Raw genomic sequence first — 25565 nt, 5'->3', positions numbered from 1 at the left:
AGTAAGAGAATTCATTTTAGCTGCACTGGGGGTTCTGCATCAAACCAACTTTTGGACCAAACTTAGAGTGAACATAATCTCGTTTTTTATACTACAAAAGAAAGCCTCTGTGTGTGTGTGGTTTTTTAAATACACAAATCTAACATCTGGACCTTTTCAACCCTCAGGGAGAGCTAGGTGAGCAGCCTTTAGAGAGGCTCCAAATTCCTTTCAGTTTGCCCCCAAAATCATTCCAGTATTTCCTATGATGTGAAAAGAAAAACTGGGAAGCACTGGCTTAAACTTACATTTCAAACTGCAAAAACAACATCCTGAATGATCTCATATCCAACTTGAACACAAGGTAGAAAAATGAAAGTAAAATTGCTTTTGAATTTGCTTTTCTCAGGATATTTTCCCTTTTGAAGGTGAAATACTGGGCAATTAAGCCCATGATAGTGCTCTACATGTCACAGAAGTTTGAACTAAAACTGTAAACAATGAATGTTAAATTTCTAAATTCAGAAATTGGGCATCTTCAAACTGAGCAAAGGACTCCCCAATTTTGGGTGAAATGTATTTTAGAAAAAGTTTGGCAAACAGGAATACCTACGTATACTGTACTGTGCCTCAAGCAGAGAAAAGTTCTCAACTCGAAGCGACAACTATAATGCTAGTCGCTAATTAGCATTATTACTTTTATCACATCCTATATTTAGTAGCCTGGGCTGTGCAGAATAGCCAAATGAATAAGTCATTTGAGGACAAAACACTGTCCAACATCATTAAAACCCATTTTCAGTACCTTTTCTTATTACATGAGTTTTCACACATTTAACACACATTTAGCACAACTGGGACATCTTAAGAACTAAAAATCTTTTACTTATTTATTTCATTTTTTAAAGTAATTTCTACACCCAACGTAGAGCTCAAACTCACGACCTGGAGATCAAGAGTCCCATGTTCTACCAACTGAGCCAGCCAGGCACCCCAAAGGGCTTAAACTCTTTAAGGCAGAGAAGCCCCAAACCTTGGGAAATAAACAAAGATGAACCAAATACCATTATGTTTTTATGGTTCACAAAGACCCAAGCCTTACTGGGATTTATGCTTGGACCTGCATCCACATGAATTACTCTTTAGATAAGCCACATTTCAAATTAAACACTTACATCCTTGATACTGGACTCTACCTACTTTGCAAATAAAATTATAAGCTATCTGGCCAGATTTCTACAGGGTTAGACAAGTGCCTGGCACCTAATAAGCACTCACAAATATTTGCTGAATGATTTCCCAGTGGCTCTACCTTCTTTGGGAAGCATTATGAATTCTGGCCCACCTTTTTCTTTACAGAGGTCCCGGATACAAAAGCAAACCTGAACTGTTTCATTTCAGCAAACTTTCTAAACATAGTTGCCATCTCACCTCTTAAAAGTCCTTACATTCCAAATCTTTCATTAAAGATAGTAGACTCAAATCATACTAATAAATGGTACTAGAAGTGATGCTCAACAGGATCTCACGTTTATTGAGAAGTGATTAATGGTAAAAAGAAAGGCAATGCCCTTTCCTCATTGGCTGAACAAGAAACTGAAGAAACATTCACTACACGTTTTACAATATTTTTCTCTTCCAAAATGCATTTCTGTAAACAAATTTTTACCACTGTTCTTAGCTTTGAAATCAAATTAATCCTGACTTAATCAGTATAATGTACAAGAACAGAAAATTTCTTAGGACTCCTAGTAGTTTACTTTGAGTAACAAAGGGTCAGAGAAAATGAACCACCCTTAAAGACACAACCTTGGGTAACACTGTTAAATTCTCCAAGACAAAAATTCTTCATAAAAATGTTCTTCCAGTTCGGAAGGGGAAAAACCAAATTCCCACTTTCTGGGGTGGAGGCCCAAAATCTTCGAAACTCAAGTGTTCTCCAAGTGCAAATGTCAAAATGGGGAGAGGAAAGGGTTTAAAAATTAGAGAAAACTGTATGCACTTACGGACTTTAAAATCCGAAAAACATAGTAAAAAGACAAAAAAACAAAGCATTATGCTCTGAAATCACAACCAAAGCCAAAATAAAAGGGACATTTTTCACCTAAACTACCTAGAGGGATTTTTTGTTTAGTTTTTTCTTTTTCTTTTTTTTTTCATTTTCCAGTTAAGTCCTATGTCTTTTGTGAAATTCCAATACTTAAACTGCAAGTCTGCAATCGTCTCTGAAGTCAATGAGATTAAGAAAAAAGTCCTAATTCTCTTGAAGGTCATTTTTTTCCTCTTAGGATATGCAGATGCAACCGTTGCTGCAGTCTGTGGAGAACTGCCTTTTATTTGCCACGACCTTGACGTTCCTACAGAGGTTAAAAAAAAAATGAAATCATTAGTTAAAACTTATCTGAACATGCTTAAAAATTAGAACTTTATAAACAACTCAATAGAAATTTAGTTATTTGTGCTAGATAGAATACTCCTTACAAATAAAAACTTTTACTTCCTGTATTTTAAACCAAAGTAGTAACACTCAATCACACCAATTAATAAAAAAAATGTTTTTCACTTTAAAATTTCTTACATGACTGAACAGATTTATTTTCCAACTATAGTTGGTTTAGGCTAATACTTGTCAGTCCCCCAAAATATGAACCCTTGGAAGTAATTCAAACATAATCAAAAGCCTAAAGAAGGAAAGCAGCATATAAGGAATACTAAAAAAAACAAACAAAAAAAAAAAACAAAAAAAAAAAAAACAAAGAACACCTAACAAGGCTCTAGGCATATTCACAGGTTTCAATTTCCTTCTTTTATGAAATGAGGATACATATCTCACAAGACTGTGGAAGAATTAATGGACTGACATACAGAAAGCTCTTAGTCCATAACAAGAAAGAAAATTATCCTCTTAACCCCTAGGGACAGTTTAAAATCCACTTAGAGACAGAATTTTGAAAATTGACTGCAATACTTAAGTTTTCCCTGAAAAAAATCTACATGCTTATTTCTTAGTAAAAATCATTCTTTATGTGCCTTTCATAAATTTATCCTAAACAGCCTCCCATTTCACACACTACCTCATGTATTAGAATTTTTTAAACTATGATTCAATCCATGTGCCTTTTAAAAGCGAAAACATTAAGAAGCACAAGGCCTGAACTTATTACTTGATTCATCAATCTGTTGGAGTAGAATCAATCATCTGCTCCCATTTACCCCATGATAAATACGATTCCTACTAAGAACAGCAACTACCACTTATGGGATTCCATGTTCCAGACACTGTACGTAATAATGATCTTCATAACCACCCTGTAAAGACTATTATTCCTGTGATAAGAAAACTAAAGTTCAAAAAATTTACTTGACCAGGATTACCTAATAAGAACCAAGATTCAAACCTAGGGCTATATATGACTATATAGGCTCTTTCTCTACACCAAGTTATTACAAATATTTATATAAAAATCAACAAAGTGAAGCTTTGTGATGAACAGACTACCCCCACCACTAAATTAATCCATAGATACAAAAACAGTATTAAGAGCAGTTATCTTTTTCTTTAAATAGACTCCCAGCATAGAGCCCAATGCAGGACTTGAACTCACAATGCTGAGATCAAGACCTGAGCAGAGATTATGAGTTGGACACTTAACCCACTGAGCCACCCAGGTACCAAGTTACCTATTTCTGATGTTCCATTTCACATATCTGGAATTCAGGGATAAACTCACCAACATACCAAGATGTGGGATGGATGGATGGATGGATGGATGGATGGATGGATGGATGGAGATTATAGAAGTTTTATTTATTTATTTTGAGAGACAGAGTGCGCAGGGTAGGGCAGGGGCAGAGAGAGAATACCAACCAGGCTGTCACTGTCAGTGCGGAGCCTCATGCGGGGCTCAAACTCACAAACTGTGAGATTATGAACTGAGTCAAAGTCAGAGGTTTAACTGACTGAACCACCCAGGTGCTCCTGGGATATTATTTAAGTCATTGTAACATTTCAAATTTAATAAAATAACTCACCCATACACTCCTATCTCTTGAAATTAAACCCAATTCAAGAATAAGAAATTCAGTCCAACACAAAAAAGACCTCAAAAGTTTTGATTCCCCTCATTTTTTTGCCCTTCCTGTATAATCTTCCAAAGTTTTGGTAATAAACATACTGGTTATAATAGGAAATTGCAATTAAAAAAAAATCTATGCAGCTGACCAAAGTCAAGCTTTATTGTTTATTTATTTTTGACACAGAGAGAGAGAGAGAGAGAGAGACAGAGCATAAGCAGGGGAGGGGCAGAGAGAGAGGGAGATACAGAATCCGAAGCAGGCTCCAGGCTCTGAGCTGTCAGCACAGAGCCTGACGCAGGGCTCAAAGTCACGGACTGAGATCATGAACTGAGCCGAAGTTGGACGCTCAACTGACTGAGCCACCCAGGCGCCCCCTAAGTCAAACTTTAAACAGCACTTCACTTCTCATTAATTTTAAGCTCATCTACCTGGTTTTATCCTTCATAATTTGGATGGATACGATTTACCTAACCTGTCTTCTATTATGGACCAAAATCTACCCTTGGGCTTCAGAAAATCTGGATTTTTCTTTTGTTTTTTAATGTTTATTTTAGAGAGAGAGAGAGAGACAGAGATACTGCACACGATCAGGGGAGGGGCAGAGGGAGACACAGAATCTGAAGCAGGCTCCAGGTTCCAAACTGTCAGCACAGAGCCCGACGTGGGGCTTGAACCCACAAACCAGGGCTTGAACCCACGAACCCCTTCCTTCCTTGATACTTAACTACCACAGTTTGCATTATCCTTATAAAATCTGCACCCACAATTAAAAAATTAAATTGCATTATTGTTTTATGTAAAATTAGTCCCAACTCAATCAAGAGCTCCTACAAAGCAAATAGGTCTTCAACTAACCTCACTCACAAACTACTTATGAATTTAGCAATAGGTAACAGGCTACAGCTGACATTTATTTATTTTTAATATTTATTCATTTTTGAGAGACAGAGAAAAACAGAGCATGGGGGGGGCGGGGGAGGGTGGCAGAGAGAGAAGGAGACACAGGATCTGAAACAGGCTCCAGCTCTGAACTGACTCAGCACAGGGCCCAAGGCGGGGCTCGAACCCAGGAACCATGAGATCATAACCTGAGCCAAAGTCCAATGCTTAACTGACAGAGCCACCCAAGCACCTTCCCTACAGATGACTTTTAAATAAAATTCTGGTGCTCATCACAAGAAAACAAATCATTAACTATGCCAAGTGACAGATGTTAACTTATTGTGGCAATCATTTATATCTAACCATTACACTGTATACCTTTAAACTAATACAATGTTATGTCAATTACATCTCAATAAAACCAGGAAAAAAATTCTGCCTACTATCTCTTATTTTAATATAATGTAACCCCTAGGAATACAAATAAACGTATGTACCCCAAACTGCACTGCTAAATTAGAAAAACTAGAATTTGCTAAGAATGCAAACTGGTGCAACCACTTTGGAAAACAGTAGGAAGGTTCCTCAAAAAATTAAAAACAGAACTACCCTATGAGCCAGCAATTACACTGCTAGGTATTTATCCAAAGGATACAGAAGTGCTGTTTGGAAGGGGCACATGCACCCCAATATTTATAGCAGCACGACTGACAATAACCAAACTATGGAAAGAACCCAAATGTCCAGCGACAAATGAATGAATGGATAAAGATATGGTACATATACACAATGAAACATTACTTGGTGATCAAAAGGAATGAAATCTTGACATTTGCAACAACATGGATGGAGCTAGGGTGTATCATGCTAAGCGAAATAAGTCAGTCAGAAAAAGACAAATATCATATGATTTCACTCATGTGGAATTTAAGATACAGAATGGATAAATATAAAGGAAAGGAAGCAAAAATAATATAAAAACAGGGGGAGACAAAGCATAAGAGACTCAAATACAGAGAACATACTGAAGGTTGCTGAAGGGGTACTGGGTGGGGGTATGGGCTAAATGGGTAAGGGACATAAGGAGGACACTTGCTGGGATGAGCACTGGGTGTTATAAGTAAGTGATGAATCACTAAATTCTATTCCTGAAATCATTATTACACTATATGTTAACTAACTTGGACTTAAACAACAACAAAAAAAGATATATATATTTATGTGTGTATACATATGATGTAATCATCAAAAAAAAAAAACCTAGACATCGCTAAATTTGTTTTTTCCTAATATAGTTATATGTAAGTTTATGAGCATGCTTAGTAACAGCATTTACAGTATTTAGTCAGAAGAAACTCAAACCAGCATTTTGCAATTGCACTTACTGCATCATCAGATTTTTAAAACTAAGTCTTTTCTTCTTCATAATGTGCTAAGTCCCACAAATATCTATGCTCAGTTTTGCCCCAAATACAATATAAAACTATTCCTGAATCTTAACTACACAATGATACCAAGAAGGCAAGTACAAACTTCTGTCCTAACGTAAACCTGTATGCCAGGTTTATTTTAAATTACACAAATTACATACAAATACATGACATTAGTGGTCTTAATCTCCTGATCAACATCAAGAAAGCATTACACTGATACAATTCAGCAAGCTGAATTAACTGGTATTCTACTTCCAAATACAGCTTTGATGTATACACGAAAATTAAGCTTATATATTTACAAATAATAAAGATAACATCCATCTTCTCAGAGATTATAAAGATATTTAAGCATTCACATCACACTACCTTGAAAAGTAAAATAAATTTAGCACCAATAAAAAAGCAATTCACAGGATTTTAAATACTAGATTTTAAAAATATTTTCATTAGGGTGCCTTGCTGGCTCAGTCCGCAGAGTATGCAACTTTGCAACTTTTGATCTTGGGGTTGTTGAGTTTGAGCCCCATGCTGGGTGTAGAGATTACTTAAAAATAAAAAAAATAATAATAAATCAAAATTAAATATTTTCATTAAAAAATTATAGATTGGAAACAGAAGCAATGGGATCTTGCTTGAAGGGCTTCCCACTGCCCAAATCTGTGACAATTAGAGCATTACATAACCTTAATATAATAAGTAAACTATCATAGTAATATCTGAATTAGGCAACAATCAGCAATGGATGCTAAAACTAAAGGGTGAAAATTTGATGAGGAATAAGATGTTTACAATCTCAAACTATTTTCCCAATTAAAAGAAAAATAGCTTTATCTTCGAGAACTTGATGACATTTTAAATAAGTGATCAAAATTAACATTCCCAGTAATGGAATAAACTGTCTTCTAATGTGAGGCACTGAGGACACGAAATCACTTCTGTAATTCCTGCCAGAAGCACAATCAGAATGTCCATAATGAGGAAACCTTAGACAAACTGAAGGACATCCTGCAAAAATAAACACCATAGGGGCACCTGGGTGGCTCAGTCAGTTAGGCGTCCGACTTCAGCTCAGGTCATAATCTCACCTCAGGTCACGATCTCACGGTTTGTTGGGTTCAAGCCCCGCGTCAGGCTCCGTGCTGACAACTCAGAGCCTGGAGCCTGCTTCGGATTCTGTGTGTCTCTCTCTCTCTGACCCTCCCCCATTCATGCTCTGTCTCTGTCTCAAAAATAAACGTTAAAAAAAAAATTTTTTTTAATAATAATAAAAAAAAGACCAAAAAGACATGAAAACTAGAAGATTCTGGACTGGAATCTGGACCACTAAAAAATGGCTATCAAGGACATTAAGATTTACTGGTAAAATATAAGTAAGATCTGTAGATAACGGTATTGTGTGTCAATGTTAAACTTCCTGATGTTGATAACTGTGCTGTGGTTTTAAGTGCATGTTGTTTTTAGGAATTAAACAGCAAAATATTCAGAAGAAATGGATCTAGCTGCAATTTACTCTCAAATGGTCAGAAAATTACACATGTATCTCCAAAGAGAACGATAAAGTAAATGGGGCAAAACAATACACTGGCAAATCTGGGTGAAGAGTATACAGGCATTTGTGTACTATTCTTGAAATTTCTCGAAGTTTGAAATTATTTCAAAATAAAGTTAATAAAAATGGGAAGAAAATGACAATTTTCATTTATTCTTCTGCAAAGAGTGACTACCCTAAAAGTTATGTTTAATAATTCATAAAACTTTGAAATGAGTTTTTCCTGAGACCTACACTTAAAGTCATTAAACACAGGGTATTTTAGCAAAAATTAAAATAGGGGTGCCTGGCTGGCTCAGTCAATAGAGCATGCAACTCTTGATCTCAGGGTTGTGAATTCAAGCCCCACACTGGGTGTAGAAATCACTTAAAAATAATAATTTTTTAAAAAGAGTATAAAAAACCAAAAAGTTTACACCTAGCAGCTTTTTACAAGTCTTTCAGAATGAGAAAAGAAGACAGAGAAGGTAACACAAAGACCATCATATTTCTATACACTTTTGGACATTAAAACCTTTTAGGCTTGGGGCGCCTGGGTGGCGCAGTCGGTTAAGCGTCCGACTTCAGCCGGGTCACGATCTCGCGGTCCGTGAGTTCGAGCCCCGCGTCGGGCTCTGGGCTGATGGCTCAGAGCCTGGAGCCTGTTTCCGATTCTGTGTCTCCCTCTCTCTCTGTCTCTCCCCCGTTCATGCTCTGTCTCTCTGTCCCAAAAATAAATAAATGTTGAAAAAAAAAAAAAATTAAAAAAAAAAAAAAAAACCTTTTAGGCTTCAGGGCACCTGGGCAGCTCAGTTGATTAAGTGTCTGACTCTTGATTTCAGCTCAGGTCATGATCTCGTGGTTTCTGAGTTCCAGCCCCGCGTCGGGCTCTGCAGTGACAGTGCACTGTCTTGGGAGCCTGCTTGGGATATTCTCTCTCCCCCACCCCCCTTCCCTGCACTCTCTCTCAAAATAAACAAATAAAATAAACTTTAAAAAATAAAAATAGCTCAGGTCATGATCTCCACAGCTCGTGAGTTCAAGCCCCACATGGGGCTCTGTGCTGACAGCTCAGAGCCTGGAGCTTGCTTCAGAGTGTGTGTCTCCCTCTCTCTCTGCCCCTCCTCCACTTGTGCTCTGCCTCTCTCAAAAATAAGTAAACATTAAAAACAGAAGACTTCTCTTACAGCAGCTTTCACTTTTATGACTATTTCCTATTACCACTGAGAACAATTCCACTAAATGCTTTGACAATTTATGGTAAAAGGGCTTCACTTGTAAGTCAGCTGTATTTATTGACATTTCTAGTCAACCAATCCTACCCTAGTAAAAATAAAAAGCAAAGGATGGGGGAACTAGGGAAGTGATGGTGGATATATAATAAAAGGAAGAGAGAAGAGCACATAAAAGCAAAAGGGTCCAACTCCCAGCCAGAATTGCCATGAGCAAAACATAATTTGTCTTGTTGGAACACTCAAGCTTTTAACATAAAGATACTACTGACTCACTGCAGCAGGGAAAGTGGTATGTCAAGTTGTTTTTCACCCATGGTACTGTCATGTGGAACCTGCCTACCCCTTTTTTTAACCTACTGCTCCTAGAGCCACAGGCTAGACAGTTACAAGGATATCCGTGTTAAGAACAGGCTGAAGCGGTCAATCGAGGTTAAGCTCTTGCCATGGATTTGCTGTCCACAGAGAGGTAAACCTAAGATCCTCAAAGCACAAACACAAAATTAATTATAAAGTCCCAGTTAAACCAGAAAACAGCCCAAATGCTAGAAGGGCAGATACATGCATTCCTAGGGCTTTAGGATATTATGCTGCTAATAAACAAAGAATAGAGGAAAATCGTAGAGCAAGATCTTACTGAATTCACACCCATCCCCAAAATCTCCATTAGGACATTCATTCTAATCTCTGAATCAATCCACCATCTCAACAAGAACAATGAAGAGACTAAAGAAACAGTCTTAAGAAATAAATTTAAATATAGTAAGAAAGTGTAAACCAAGGGAAGAAGTTTCTAGCCCTCAGTATCTGGCCTGACACTTAAATAGAGGTAACCACGCATCCCTCCTGAGCCCCTCCCCATTTTACACCTACTAGTGTAAAACACAAAATTTCCTAAAAATATCCTAAAAGCCACAAGGTGGCAATGTTACTTAAAATCTGCACGTTTGAAAACTCTTCCTAGAATACATATAGATCTCATTTTTCCTCCATTTAGCTTAACACCCTTCTCTCATGTTTCTACCACCCACTCCCTACACTTTTAAGAAGCCATGAAACACAACGGAGGCATATATTTATTTGTTGGCTATGATTTTATTAACTTTAAAATCTGATATTCACCCCCCAAATTAAATTTACTTATAAGCCCTCAACTAATTTTCCTATGTCCCCAGGGGCCTTGATAGAACAGAAATTTCAGTGTCTCTGGCTGAAAATTAAAAAATGCTGAGATAGGCTAACATGAAAAAAATTTTAATGTTTGTTTATTTTTGAGAGAGAGAGAGAGAGAGTGTGCATGTGGGGGAGGGACAGAAAGAGAGAGAGATACAGAATTCAAAGCAGGCTCCAGGCTCTGAGCTGTCAGCACAGAGCCCGATGAGAGGCTCGAACTCACTAAACTGCGAGATCGTGACCTGAGCCAAAGTCAGATGCTTAATGACTGGGCCACCTAGGTGCCTCTATACTAAAATCACTCTAACAGAGACATATACCATATGATTTATTCACTTGTATGTAAAATCTAAAAAAACAAAACAAATGAATAAAAAAACAAAAAGCAGAAACAGACCCATAAATACAGACAACAAACTGATGGTTGCCAGAGGGGAGGTGGGAGGAGTAGGCAAATAAGTGAAGGAGACGGATAGTCTTCCAGTTATGGAATGAGTAAGAGGATAAAATGTATGGCAAAAGGAATACAGTCAAATGGGACTATAATAGTCTTGTATGGTGACAGTTGGTAGCCACATTTGTGGTGAGCAGAGTGTAACATATAGACTTGTCTAGTCAAATCACTATGTTGCACTAATGTAACACTGTGTGTCAATTAGACCTAAATTTTAAAAATTTGATAAGAAAACAAAAGTTAAAAAAAATCACTTTCACGGCTTTATGTGGCTTATGAAATCAACCTTTGTAGTCTGTGGTGCTGTGAATGAGTTAAACGAGCCTAATGACAGTTATATACAATATTCCACCATCTATAGGTGGAGGGAATAAAAATATTTTCCGTCAATTTTCCAATTTAAAGCTGAGCTATAGTATTTTATTAAGAATATTTTCTACTGGGCACTGCTGGATGGTTCAGTTGGTAGAGCATGAGACTCTTGATCTCAGGGTTGTAAGTCTGAGCCCCACATTGGGTGTAGACATCACTTAAAAATAAAGTCTTTAAAAAACATATGTATTTTTATTTTTTTATTTTTTCAACGTTTTATTTATTTTTGGGACAGAGAGAGACAGAGCATGAACGGGGGAGGGGCAGAGAGAGAGGGAGACACAGAATCGGAAACAGGCTCCAGGCTCTGAGCCATCAGCCCAGAGCCCGACGCGGGGCTCGAACTCACGGACCGCGAGATCGTGACCTGGCTGAAGTCGGACGTTTAACCGACTGCGCCACCCAGGCGCCTCTGTATTTTTAAAGATAAGACAGATAAATCTTAATCTTCTACCAAAAATATTTACCTTCTACCTTCTCAACCCCTGTTAAGTTTTTACAGGTACAGAAATGTATACTTATTTGGAATGAATTTCTGGGAAATGAGCAACAAGATGAAGTTAATGTATTAACTAATAACATTTCCTACTATCAAATTTTTTCAAGACTGCTAATTAGAAGCTGAACTCCTATCCACATTTTACCAAAAGGGTTGGAAGTAAAAAGCCTAGATAATCCACTATATTCAGTACCTGAATAATAAAGCTGACTAATAACAGAACAAAGGGTAAAAGAAATGATACATTAACATTTTTTAGCTTAACTGAAAGTAAAATTAGCAAACACTAGCTCCAAATCAAGTGAAATCGTTTGACAGGCTTGATACTCTCTGAATCACTCCCTGGCTTTCCAGTAAAAACTATATTTGAACCGAAACTAATTTCACAATAAAACCAATTTCTCAAAACACTTCAGAATTAAACAAATAAGTTTTTAATAGCTTGTCAAATCCCCTCTATTCCCAGTACAAGTATATTTTGCATTCGACAGATAAATTCAGAATGAAGTAGTCATTAGAATATGCTTCCAGCATTCTGATGATATTCCCCAGCTCCACCTCCAAAAATTTCCTGTAACCATCCTCAACACCTCCATTAATACCTCTCTAGTCCAAGCTATGGTCATCTCTCACCTGGAATTTGCCAAACTCTTAACTGACCTCCCTTTTACTCTCATGCCTTCTTCATGTATTTTAAGGGTTGGACCCTAAAATAGAAACTCAGTAGCACTATTAAGTACCATGCCAAAAGTTGTTGAAGAATTTAATGAATGATCGAAAATAAACAAAAGTATGTGCATTATACATATATGTGTATATGCCTAATACCACAAATCACAATCATTCATAGAAGACCTATATGCAAACAATTCATACATAATTTAATCCTAACAACACAATAGTATTGTGGTATTTTTCTGATTTTTAAAAAATACTAAGACTCAGAGTTTACTTGCTCTAATCATAGTGGTAGATACAGTATCAGATCTTCTTCTAGAGTCCTTAGCCTTTCTGCTACTATACATTTGATACATTAACAAGACCACAGAATCTAGGGTTCATGCTCTCTATGAATAGTATCAACCTAGTATACACACCTAAATAATTTAAGGCCCACAATATGTAACATACTTTATAGAATCCCTTCCCCCATCTGAAGAAAAAAACTGATCACCTTTAAAAATCAGCCTTGAAACATCTTACTTTGGGCAACTTCAAGATGGCTGGTGGCCACAAAATCTTGTAGTTAAATCTTATCTAACAACTCTCTAAAAAATTAATGTGCCAGGGCACCTAGGTAGCTCAGTCGGTTGAGTGTCTAACTCTTGATTTTGGCCAGAGTCATGATCACACGGTTAGTGAGTCTGGCCCTGAGTTGGGCTCCCCTGCTCTCTTGGTTCTCAAAATAAATATATAAACAAACATTAAAAAAAAAAAAAAAAAGTTTCAGGGCGCCTAGGTGGCTCAGTCAGTTGAGCATCCAACTACTCTTAGTTTCAACTCAGGTCATGATCTTGCAGTTTGTGAGATCGAGTGCAAAGCCTGCTTGGGATTCTCTCCCTCTCTCACTGTCCTACCACTTGCGCTCACTCCCAAAATAAACTTTAAAAAAAAAGTTTCATTAAAAAAAAGTTAATGCCCCTTAGAGCCGTAACGCCTCTAAAAAGTGGATTATAGCATCAAGTTACAGATGTAGGATATTAAGCCAAAGAGACTGCCACCTTTTAATGAACAAAAAAATATAGGCAACTCACTAGAGACTCATAATATTGATAGCTGATTTAAAAAGGGCAGGGATAGGGGCACCTGGGTGGCTCAGTTGGTTGAGCATCCGACTTTAGCTCAGGGCATGATCTCGTGGTTCACAAGTTCAAGCCCCGTTGTCGGGCTCTGTGCTGACAGCTCAGAGCCTGGAGCCTGCTTTGGATTGTGTCTCCCTCTCTCTCTGCCCTTCCCCTGCTGAATCTCTCTCTCTCTCTCTCTCTAAAATAAATAAAACTTAAAAAAAAAAAATTAAAAATGGGCAGGGGTGACTGGGTGGCTCAGTTGGTTAAGCACTGACAGCACAGAGCCTGCTTCGGATTCTCTCTCTTCCTCTACACTCACACACACAGGCTCTCTCTCAAAATAAATAAACTTTAAAAAAAAAAAAAAAAAAAAGGAAAGCAAATTGGGGTGCCTGAGTGGCTCAGTCAGTTGAGTGACTCTTATTTCAGCTCAGGTCATGATCCCAGAGTCATGGGATCAAGCCCTATATTGGGCTCTGTGCTGAGCATGGAGCCTGCTTAAGATTCTCTCTCTCCCTCTGAACCTCTCCCCAGCTCTCACAGGCTCTCAAAAAAAAAAAAAAAAAAAAAAAAAAAAAAATTCAATTAAAAAAAAATGGGCAAACGGCTCAAAAGATCATCCTTTCAGCCTTAAGACAGACCCCAACCCCAGTACTGAAAGGCACAGCCAGGCTTATCAGACACAGGTGAATTCTAACATTGCTTTTAAAGATAAAGTCTTGAGACAGAGACTTTTGAGGGGGAAGACAGGACTACAATACAAAGAAACTTTAGAAACCAAACTTGGTAGAAAAAAATGCATGAGGAACTTAGGTAAGAGGCACACAAACCACTGACTAATGATATACATAATCTACAAGTTCTCAAACTTTAAAAATATGAGAGTCACCTACAGAACTGGTAAAATGCAGATTCCAAGGCCTTGGCTCCAAAGATGCTTACTGAGTAGGTAAGAGAGAACAGGAATCTGCAGTTTCAGTATTCACAGATGGTAATTTATGTAAATTGAGAAACTTCTCTTCCATCAACTTTTAATCCCATAAAAAATGCCCAGGAAGCTTACTAAATTAAATTTCTACTTTAGTAAGTCTGGGTGCAGAGCCCAGTTATCAGTATTTTTACAAATACTTTCCAGATGACTCAAATTTGACTGTCAGTAATTATTACCATCTTTGTGTGTATTCTCTGAAGCACTCACATAGGTCCACCCTGCTCCCCTCCTCATCCTTCTACAGGCTTATGGATTCCAAGTAAAGTAACATTTATCATAAATGACTTGAATTACCCAAGAACTTGTCTAGGTGCTTGTTCTGCCTCTCCCACTAAACAGAAGTAATCTTGTGGCACCTCAGTGGCTCAGTCATTTGTCCAACTTTGGCTCAAGGTCATGATCTCACAGTTCGTGGGCTTTGTGCACTGACAGCTCAGAGCATGCTTCAGATTCTGTCTCACTCAGCCCCTCCCACTCATGCTTTCTCTCTCAAAAATAAACATAGAGATAATCTTGCAAGTTCATGTACAAAATAAAGAGTGGGGTAGAACAAAACCTTCCAATTCAACTTTATAACCTTTTCAGTGTACATTATAGCCAGAGCTACTTGTGTTCCTCCTTATTCCCGATGCCTGTCATTAGCAGCAACTTAAACAAGGTTAGAGTAGATCTAATTAGCTCCATTTTGATGCTAGTGATCAGGGAAGTACAGCCTGAGTGCTTAAACAAAGGTTTAAGTTTCAATTAATTATGCTCGCCTCATATACCCACAGAGAGGTGAATGGCATCAGTAGGTAACAGAACATCCTTGTTAGCTGTTTTAAATGATAAATGTGGGGGCACCTGGCTGGCTCAGTTGGTAGAGCATGCAACTCTTGATCTCAGGGTTGTGAGTTGGAACCCCATATTAAAAAAAAAAAAAAAAAAAAAGACAAATGAAGGAGTGCCTGAGTGGCTCAGTCTGTTAAGTGTCTGGCTTTGGTTCAAGTCACGATCTTACAGTTTGGTTCCTGTGTTCAAACCCCACACTGCGCTCTCTGCTGTCAGTGCAGAACCTGCTTTGGATACTCTGAATCCCTCTATCTGCCCCTCCCCCTGTGCACACCCATGCGCAAGCATGCGCTCTCTCATTCTCTCAAAAATAAACAGAGGGACCTGGGTAGCTCAGTCAGTTAAGCCTCAGACTTCAGGTCGTGATCTTGCAGTTTGTGGATTTGAGCCCAGCGCTGGGCTCTGCACTGACTGCTTGGAACCTGCTTCGAATTCTGTGTCTCCCTCTCTGACCCTCCCTCGCCACTTGCACTCTCTCTCTCAAAAATAAAAAAAATTTTAAAAAAATTTAATATCTAAAAATAAAAAATAAACATAAAAAAATGATAAATGTAAAGATGCAGCAAAGCAGAAGAACAATAAAAGCGCTGGGGCAAAATAAATTCTAGCTCATCTACAACTTAGCTGGTGATCCTGAGGAACTTACACCTTCCCTTTTTTTTTTTTAAGACACTTCTTTTTAAGTAATCTCTACCCAACGTGGGGGGTTGGACCGACAGCCCCTACTAGGTCAAGATCTGATCTACTGAATAAGCCAGCCAGGTGCCCAGGAAGTTATACCTTCCAAATTACAAGTTCCCTAACTGTAAAATGAAGATAATCTTATAAAGATTATTAGAAGGGATCAGAGACAAGATATGAAAAGTGCCTAATACACAGATGTCTAAAATATGGCTAAATATGGGTATATACCTACTAAAGTATTAAGAGGAAAAGGCAAGACAAAATACTATACAGAATATGATTATTATTGTATAAACCACTTGAATAAAATAAAGACAAGGAAAAAATATCAAAACAATAAGTGGTTTCATCAGAGTAAAGAAATCACAGGTGACTTTTTCCATTTTCTATACGTTTTATAATTTGGTTCTATTTTACAAGAGATAAATGTAAGGGCAAAATTTGTGATTATTAATATAAAACTTGCACACTGCAAATTTTTCACATACAAACATTTTAAAAGTTCTATATGCTACCCATACTGTTTACCAAAAAAGTTCACATAAAGTCAAAAAACTTATTACTAAATCTAATGTGTATTACATAAGTGACATGGTCAAATTTTTAACTTTGACATACATAGTACAAAAGTAAATATCTCATAAGAACCATCAGACCTTATAAAAGCAGTGCAAAGGAGTTGGAAAGATTAACTGCCTGCCTCTTCCCTTTCACCACCTACCTTATATAACAACTGAAACTTGGGGTTTAGACATTTTCTTTCTTCGTTTTTCCACTATCTTTCCTATCCATTCTTCACACCCAACTCAAATCCAGTGTTCCATTAATATGTCTTGACTCTAGCCCTAACTAGTCTTGTTATTCTTCTCTTCTACATTTGGTCTCATATTGTAAAATTAACTTTTTAATATACATTGTCCTACAGTGCTTCTTTTCTTCTCCCTATGGCTAACTGTAGTTAAATCAGTTCAATTAGGAACTATTTATTCAACAACAGATGAAAAACATTAGGGCACTATTTACTGAACTAGTTATGTTATAGAGAGAAGATGTTGGTCCACAGGAGGTGGCAGCAGCAAGCAAATTTAAACTGAATTACTTGCTTCTGTGGAGAAAGGCAGGCGAGATGATCTGAGTTGATACACTCAAGGCTTTTCTCCTTGCTTATGTGCAGACTTGCAGGATTCAATGGTGAAGAAAAAGATCACTTTTGTTTGCCCTAATTCAGGGAATAGAGCTTTTTCCTCCTCTTCTGCATGAAACTCCTGAACAGTCTGCAGGTAACAGGGTAGTCATACTAGGGCAGTCAAAACCAATGCTACAGCCTACTCACTTCTTAGGAGATGTAGTCTTCCTCATATCTCCCTCCCCCCAGACTAAACAAACCAACACACCTAAATGATGCTGAAGCTGCAGAAATTTACATTTCTTCAATTTCAAAACAGATCCACCCCAACTTCCATGTACCATCCCTTCATTTAAAAGAATTCATATCAGCCAATAGGTTCCAAATTATGCTTCAGAGGGGAGATGTTTTGGAGATCTCCGGGGGCAAGGGGTGGGGGAGCACCAAAAGTTAGCAATTCATGGGGTTTTGAGTAAGGTTTTGTTGGGAGGAAAAGAAAAATTCACAGCTAAAAAGGTTAAAAATTGTTATGGGACTAATCTTTACTCCTGGCAGGTAAGCACAAAGGCTTGCATCTGAGTAATTCTTGGTTTACACTATTCAAAGTAGATAGTAAATGATTCTAGAGTTGCTAACTAACCTTATCCCAAAATGGTGATGTTTGGAAAAACAACAGTCCCCTCTGGATCAATCTTTAGCCATATCAAAAAACAAAAACAAAAACAAACAAAAACCAGAATACTATCATTTTTAATACCTAATTGAATTTCAGACATTTTTATATGGTCTAATTTATCATAAGAGCCCATACTAACTATATAAAAACCGGTCTTGGGGCACCCGGTGGCTCAGTCAGTTAAGCGTCCAACTTTGGCTCAGGTCATGATCTCACAGTCTGCAAGTTCCAGCCCCACGTCAGGCTCTTTGCTGGCAGTGCAGAGCCTGCTTGGGATTCTCTCCCTGTGCTCCTCCGCGACTTGTGCACATACTCTCTCAAAATAAATAAATAAACTAAAAAAAAAAAAAAAAAGCTCTTACTTCCAGCAGCTCAAACTTCACTAAATCTCTTTAAGGCTTGGAACACTTTGTGGGTGGAAAGGAAACAATACAGAAAAAAACAAATACAAAGTCTGTTGAATGATATATAGACACCAAAACCTTGAAACACCTAACAACAAAGAGCTCTCATGTTACTGTTATTCAAGAGAGCCACTGGCATTCCCAATCATCAGTTACCTCTCTGCACTCTCTGAATAAGTTGATTATACTCCACTGCTCTATTTAACCCATCCTGCAAACTGGGTTATGGGGGTTCTTTCTCTGGCCCTCTTCTCTGTGTGTTGGCTCTAGAACCGGACTGCAGAAACAAGTACAACAGCTCGGCTTTCTCAGCTTACCTGACTTCACAAAGTTATTCTTAATATTATTTTTCTTTTTAATGTTTACTTTTGAGAGAGAGAGCATGTGCACAAGCAGGGGAGGGGCAAAGAGACAAAAGAATCTGAAGCAGGCTCCAGGCTCTGAGCTGTCAGCACAGAGCCCGATGCAGGGCTCAAACCCACAAACCATGAGACCATGACCTGGGCTGAAGTCGGACGGTTAACCGACTGAGCCACCCAGGTGTCTCCAAAGTTATTCTTTTTTGTGCTTCAGTGTCTTTATCTGCAGAATCAGATAGTTGTACCTACCTCATAATAATTAAATGAAAACTTACAAATATGTAAATTAATCAGGACAGATGTATGCTTGATATTGTATAGTGTTCAATTTCAGCCATTGTTTTTATTACCAATATTCTTAAATAATCTTAAACTCTTTCATGCCTTTAGCTATACTGAGGTCTATAAATACAAATTTCCATCAACAGTTTTCTCTCCTGAGCTCCAGACCCTACCATTACCTTACTGCCCCCCACATGTACCCCAAACACTATTTCCAACAACCAACACATCTCCAAACCCTAACCTTAACCTGGTGTTCATCCTATATTCTCTATTTTTTCTTTTTTTTTGCAGTAACTACTCAGCAAACAGGTCAACATTCTTCAAATCCACCTTTCCATCCTTAGTGGGTCTTTTTCTTCCAAACTATTATAAAAGCCTCTGATTTGGTCTTTGAGTCACCTACACCTATCATATAATAGATGAGTTTACATAAGGTGCTAAACTAAGTTTCCATTTCTCTATTTGTACATATAGGATATTGCCTCCCAGGGTTAGCATGAGCATTAGAAGACTATGAAAGTGGCTAACAAAGGCAGTACTCAATAAGTAGTTCACCCTTCTGATCATCCAAACTAATTCCACATTAACTATCATCCCTTACAATCCAACTAACTATAAAATAAAAATCCAAAGCCCTTCCAATATACTATTGGGCTCAACCAACCTCTCCAGCTTTATCACTTATCATTCTTTTCCACATTAGACTTCTCATTACTCTGAGAACATAACCTAAGCATTCATGAGATCATGTTTATAAACACGATGTCTCCTCTTCCTAGAATGTCTTTCTTCCTACTTCTCTACCTGGCAAACTCCATATACCACATAATGGTCATGGTCTTTGGAGGACAGAGGCTTCTGTGTCTATTCAAGTGTAGTTCCAACATTTTCACTTATCATTTATTAAGACAAAAATGAAACAAAAACAGGGGTGCCTGGGCAGCTCAGTCAGTTAAGCGTCCAACTTCAGCTCAGGTCATGATCTCACGGTTCGTGAGTTCGAGCCCCACATCAGGCTCTGTGCTGACAGCTCAGAGCCTTGGAGCCTGCTTCAATTTCTGTGTCTCCTTCTCTTTCTGCCCCTCCCTCACTCATGCTCTCTCAAAAATGAACATTAAAAAGAAAAAAATGAAACAAAAACATGTCAGAACTTCACAAGTTCATCAATGATTTGAGTAACTTCTCTGCCAAACTGGATAATAATTTTCAAATTCTGGAAGAGTATTTCCTCAAATTCTTTGTGTTATTCGAAATATGTCAGAGCTACAGACATGACATGCTTAATTTAATCTGCATTCGTATTTTCTCTATCACTGTAAGGCTAGACAACTTAAAAAAAACAAGCCCTGATATGTATATATAGCATTTCCCAATTTCCATGGTGTAAGTAACATGGCATATTTCAAGCTACCAATGTTGACACCCCTGAATGTGGGGTTGAGATGTGCAATTGCACAGTATCATATATTGATACAACAGATGTAAATAACCTCAAGAATGATAGATTTGAGTATTAGTTTGAATAGTAACAGTGGCATTCTAAGTTTATGTTGTTTAATTTTTATTATAAACCAGTTTATAATGCATTTAATGTAAATACAAAGGCATTTAGGGGCGCCTGGGTGGCTCAGTCGGTTAAGCATCTGACTCCGGCTCAGGTCATGATCTCACGGCTCGTGAGTTCGAGCCCCGCGTCGGGCTCTATGCTGACGGCTCAGAGCTTGGAGCCTGCTTCGGATTCTGTGTCTCCCTCTCTCTCTCTGCCCCTTCCCTGCTTGTGCTCGCTCACTCTCTCTCTCTTTCAAAAATAAACATTAAGGGGCACCTGGGTGGCTCAGTTGGTTGAGCGTCCGACTTCAGCTCAGGTTATGATCTCACGGCTCGTGAGTTCGAGCCCCACGTTGGGCTCTGTGCTGACAGCTGAGTGCCTGGAACCTGCTTCGGATTCTGTGCCTCCCTCTCTCTCTGCCCCAACCCACTCACACTCTCTCTCAAAAATAAACATTAAAAAAATTTTTTTAATACAAAGGCATTTAATCTTTTAATATAATGTATTTAAAATTTTATGTCATTTAATAATGACTTTTTTTTTTAAATGTTTATTTATTTTTGAGAGAGACAGCACATGAATGGGGGAGAGGCAGAGAGAGGGAGGAACAGAAGATTCGAAGCGGGCTCCACACTGATAGCACAGAGCCCGATGTGGGGCTCGAACTCGCGCACCGTGAGATCTCGACCTGAGCCGGAGTCAGACGCTTAGCTGACTGAGCCACCCAGGCGCCCCAATAATGACTTTTTAAAAACTAATGTTTAACAGCCAGCTTACTAAAATTCTTGAAAGCTAAATTTAACTTACAATTAGCCAGCCCCAGCACATCACTGACCTAACTGAAATATCAATTCCACCACTTATTAAGCTATGAGACCTTACATAAATAACCTCTTTGAGCCTCTTCCTCATCTAAAATGGCAATATACTAAACTTTTATGTGCACTATGTGCCAAGAACTGTGCTATCATCTGAGTGCTTATTACTCATTCTATTTGACATGGTTCAAATGCTATTTCCAAACACATGGGTGGCTCAGTTAAGCATCCAACTCTTGATTTCGGCTCAAGTCATGATCTCACATTTGTGAGATAAAGCCCCATGTTGAGTTCTGCACTGGGCATGGAGCTGCTTGAGATTCTCTCCCCCTCTGTCCCACTCCCCCAACTCATACTCTATCATACTCTATCTAAAATAAAAAGTTATTTTCTCTATGAAGCCTTCCTTAATTTCCCTCATTTATCACTCTCTTCAGAAAGCTATTTTTTCATTCCTCTACTATAGCTAATATCCCATATTTTATCCATTCTGTTGTCCTCCTAACAACACTGTCTGGTCCTAAAGCAAAGATGGTGCCTTGTTTATCAATTAACACAAATATTTGCTCAAAGAGATCCAAATTCAGTGTCATCTATTCTCTTCTAGTGTTCCTTTAAGAAAGCTGTAGAAAGGCATTTTATCTATCCACAAAGTAAGGAAGGTGATGAGTAACACAAACAGAATTTCTTCAACACTTTCGGCAAAGACAGATAAACTTATCTGCAAAACAGAAGTAGACATAAATGGCCTTAGAATTTTACAAAAAGTTCAGGTTTGCTACCCCATTAAAACAGGGTGCCTGGCATTTAAGCCAGTGGTGGAGCAGGGAAATACTAAATGGAAAAAACCAATACACCATGGGTATTTATTCATATTTATTTAATACGAAAACATATTTGGCTAAAGTGGTATTTTCTTTCTTTTATGTCACAAGTTTTACTTACATATTTTAAATTTTTTTCTAAAGTTAAAAATGGAGGGGCGCCTGGGTGGCTCAGTCGGTTAAGCATATGACTTCAGCTCAGGTCACACATGATCTCTTGGGTTCGGGAGTTCAAGTCCCATGGCAGGCTCTGTGCTGACAGATAGCTCAGAGCACGGAGCCTGTTTCTGATTCAGTGCCTCCCTTTCCCTTTGTCCCTCCCCCACTTGTGCACGCGCGCGTGCTCTCTCTCACAAAAATAAACATTTAAATAAATAATAATAAAATAAAGTTAAAAATGGAGCAGGGCGTCTGGCTGGCTCAGTAGGTGGAGCACATGACTCTTGATCTCGGGGTCATGAGTCTGAGTCCCACGTGGGGTGCAGAGATTACTAAAAAAAAATAACTTTAAAAAAAATTTGTTTTAAATAAAAAGAAAAGAATATGGAGCCAAGGTTGCTTGCTTCAAATATTTCCCAAGGGATTAAATGCCCAAATCAAAGAATTAGGGAGGAAAAAGATGGCCACAAAGAAGAAAAAAACTTCCTTATAAAGACAAGCATTACTTGCACCAACACCACAGGAAAACTACTTTTAAGAAAAAGGAAACAGGGCCATCTGGGTGGCTCAGTTGGTTGAACGACCAACTTCGGCTCAGGTCATGATCTCATGGTTCACGGGTTTGAGCCCCACATCAGGCTTGCTGCTGTCGGCCTGTCAGCACAGAGCCCACTTCTGTCTCCCTCTCTCTGCCCCTCCCCTGCTTGCACCCTTCAAAAAATAATATTAAAAAAAAAAAAAAGAAAGAAACATGTCTCTTAAATAATCACTTCTATATTTTTTTAGTAAGTCTTCAGTATGTGGGCACCTGGGTGACTCAGTAGGCTAAGCGTCCCGATTCTTGATTTCAGCTTAGGTCATGATTTCACGGTTGTGGGTTCGAGCCCCACTTGGGGCTCTGCACTGTGTGTGAGGCCTGATTAGGATTCTCTCACTCCCTTTCTCTCTGCTCCTCCCCAGCACATACACACTCTCTCTCAAAAAAGTAAAAATAAACTTAAAATTCAAAAAAAAAAAAAAAAGGGCTTTAGTATGTTTTAGGGGCACCTGGGTGGCTCTGTCGGTTAAGTGTCCCACTCTTGATTTCGGTTCATGGTGGTGAGATAGAGCCCCATGTTTCCATTCTGGGCGTGGAGCCTCTTTAAGATTCCCTCTCCCTCTCTGACTGCCCCTCCCCCTCACACACACATATGAACACTCTAAAAAAAACCCAAAAACTTAAAAAAAAAAAAAAAGTCCTGGAGTGCCTGGGCGGTTCAATCGATTAAGTGTCTGTGTTAGGCTCAAGTCATCTCACCGTGGTTCATGGGTTTAAGCCCCTCATCAGGCTCTGCTGACAGTGCAGAGCATGCTTCTGATGCTGCCTCCCTCTTTCTCTCTGCCCCTCCCTCACTCTCTCTAAAAAACAAACATTAGGGGCGCCTGGATAGGTCAGTAAGTTAAGTGTCAAACCTCAGCTCAGGTCATGATCTCGTGGTTCATGAGTTCTCGCCCTGCACTGGGCTCTGTGCTAACAGCTCAGAGCCTGGAGCCTGCTTCAGATTCTGTCTCCCCCTCTCTCCCTGCCCCTCCCCTGCTCGTGCGGTCTCTCTCTCTCTCTCTCTCTCTCTCTCTCTCTCTCTCTCTCTCAAAATTAAACATAAAAAAAATAAACATTAAAAAAAAGTTTATAAAAAATAAACCTTCAGTATTGTTTTAGATAACTTTTTCATTAATACTAATACAGTAACTATATTAAAAGACAACCACCTACATACCTTATCTGTGCTAAGATTTACTGGAAATCTGCCAATCTTTTCTGTCATTCATGTCCTTCTAGCCTTGAGACCTTTATTCTTTTTATAAGTAATAAGTTATTTAGGTCAAAAATTATAGAACAGAAATAACCTTCCTGAAAAGACCTGTTTAGGAGCATCAATTCCTCTCTGTGAATTTCACACGTTATCTTGGGCTGGCTAACCTTACCCTGGGTTTATCTGGTTAGACTATTCCACATATAAACTTTCTTTACAATGTATCTAATTAAAGTTCTTTTGGTCTCTTCTTGAAACCCTCTTGTGACTAAGAACTCCATTTTTAGAAAGTTCTCCCTTTTATTTACAAAACTCTTCCTATAACCTCTATCCATTGGTTCTGGTGCTGTTTTCTGGCTTGGAGAATAAACCTACAAAGTTGTTGTGGGATTTTGTTTGTCTGTTTGTTTGTTTAAGTAAGCAACATAAGGCTTGAACTCATGACCCTGAGATGAGGAGTCACATGCTCTACCAACTGAGCCAGGCACCCCTAAACCTACTGGTCTTAAAAGTATTTGATTACACTTATCATATTCCCCTTCCAAATCATCTCTTCTAAGCACACTAAGGCATCTGATGAGAAATACGATAATGTGTATGAAACACATCACTGGAAAAAGTAAGCTGCTAGTATTTAGTAATGGCATCTATTACCATATACTCGTTCACCTTTACTTCTACAAGCTCCCCATTGCCTTCCATGCAAAGCTAACATCAAGGAGAGCATGGGCTGGTATATGGAATTGTTGCATCACTATGCTGTACACCTGAAACTAATACAACACTGCACATGAACTGGAATTAAAATAAAAACTTAAGAAAAAAGTAACATCAATGAGTTTCTGATTGAAATTAGGTCTTATTCTTTCTTTTAAACTCTAGAATTTAAGCCAACTTTGTACCTGACTCAGTAAGTTCCTTCTATATCAAACTAACTGCATAAACATTTCATTCAACTTCCTTTTCCTCATCTCCAACAAACTTCCATTGTAGGGAAACCCACTCCACAAATACCAATTAAACTAGCTCTTGGACTGTACAGGACTTCTTGTTCCAAGTTATTATCTATACAGTGTCACAGACGTGAGCTGTCCTGAATCTGTGTTCATTCTTCCCCAAACATCTCTGGCAACCTTCTATACATCTTTGAAGGCTCAGCTCAAAAGTCACCTCTTCCAGGATTCTTCTGGGACCAATCCACCTATATACCCCAGGCTGGGTTAGACAATCGTCAAGCTTCCAAATTGGCATTCTGCACATATCTTGAGAAAAATACTGTTTTGTACAGTTACCTGTCATGAGTATAAGGCTCCCTGACAACACACTCCTGCTTTCTCAGTAATATCTAGCACAGAGTAAAAAATTGTTCAAAGAAAAGGCAAATAGCTTCATCTCAATTCTTAAGCAGCATAATGAATCTTAAATATATCCAAACACATTCCAAGTCACTATTTTTAGGTCTTCTGCTTGAAAATAGGAATAACTCTAGAGGTATTTAAGAAATCCTGCTATTTTTATTTAATAACAATGAAATTTTTAAAGATACATACCTTGAGCCATTGTCACTATAATCATATCTTCTCTAGATCTATTTCTCTCCCATTAGCTTTCCAATTATTCAGAAAAATCATTTACCCAAGTGCCTGA

General features: G+C 38.3%; 1 protein-coding gene across 3 annotated transcripts in view; it reads right to left on the bottom strand.

Annotated features, from left to right (window-relative positions):
- Nucleotides 1-1487: 1487 nt before the first annotated feature.
- YTHDF2 (YTH N6-methyladenosine RNA binding protein F2) overlaps nt 1488-25565 on the bottom strand; it is a 33958-nt gene continuing 9880 nt past the window's right edge. For all 3 annotated transcript variants that reach the window (XM_086716216.1, XM_025934254.2, XM_086716217.1), the window contains one exon: nt 1488-2336. In XM_086716216.1, coding sequence (XP_086572342.1) covers nt 2313-2336 — 24 coding nt within the window. In that variant the 3' untranslated portion in view covers nt 1488-2312. The remainder of the gene's footprint in view (nt 2337-25565) is intronic.

Source organism: Puma concolor, chromosome C1 (genome assembly GCF_028749965.1).
Source record: "Puma concolor isolate L17-30 chromosome C1, mPumCon1.1.hap2, whole genome shotgun sequence".
In the NCBI taxonomy this organism is placed as follows: Eukaryota; Metazoa; Chordata; class Mammalia; order Carnivora; family Felidae; genus Puma; species Puma concolor.
The sequence above is the reverse complement of the archived record's forward strand: the minus strand, read 5'-3'. Positions and strand labels throughout refer to the sequence as shown.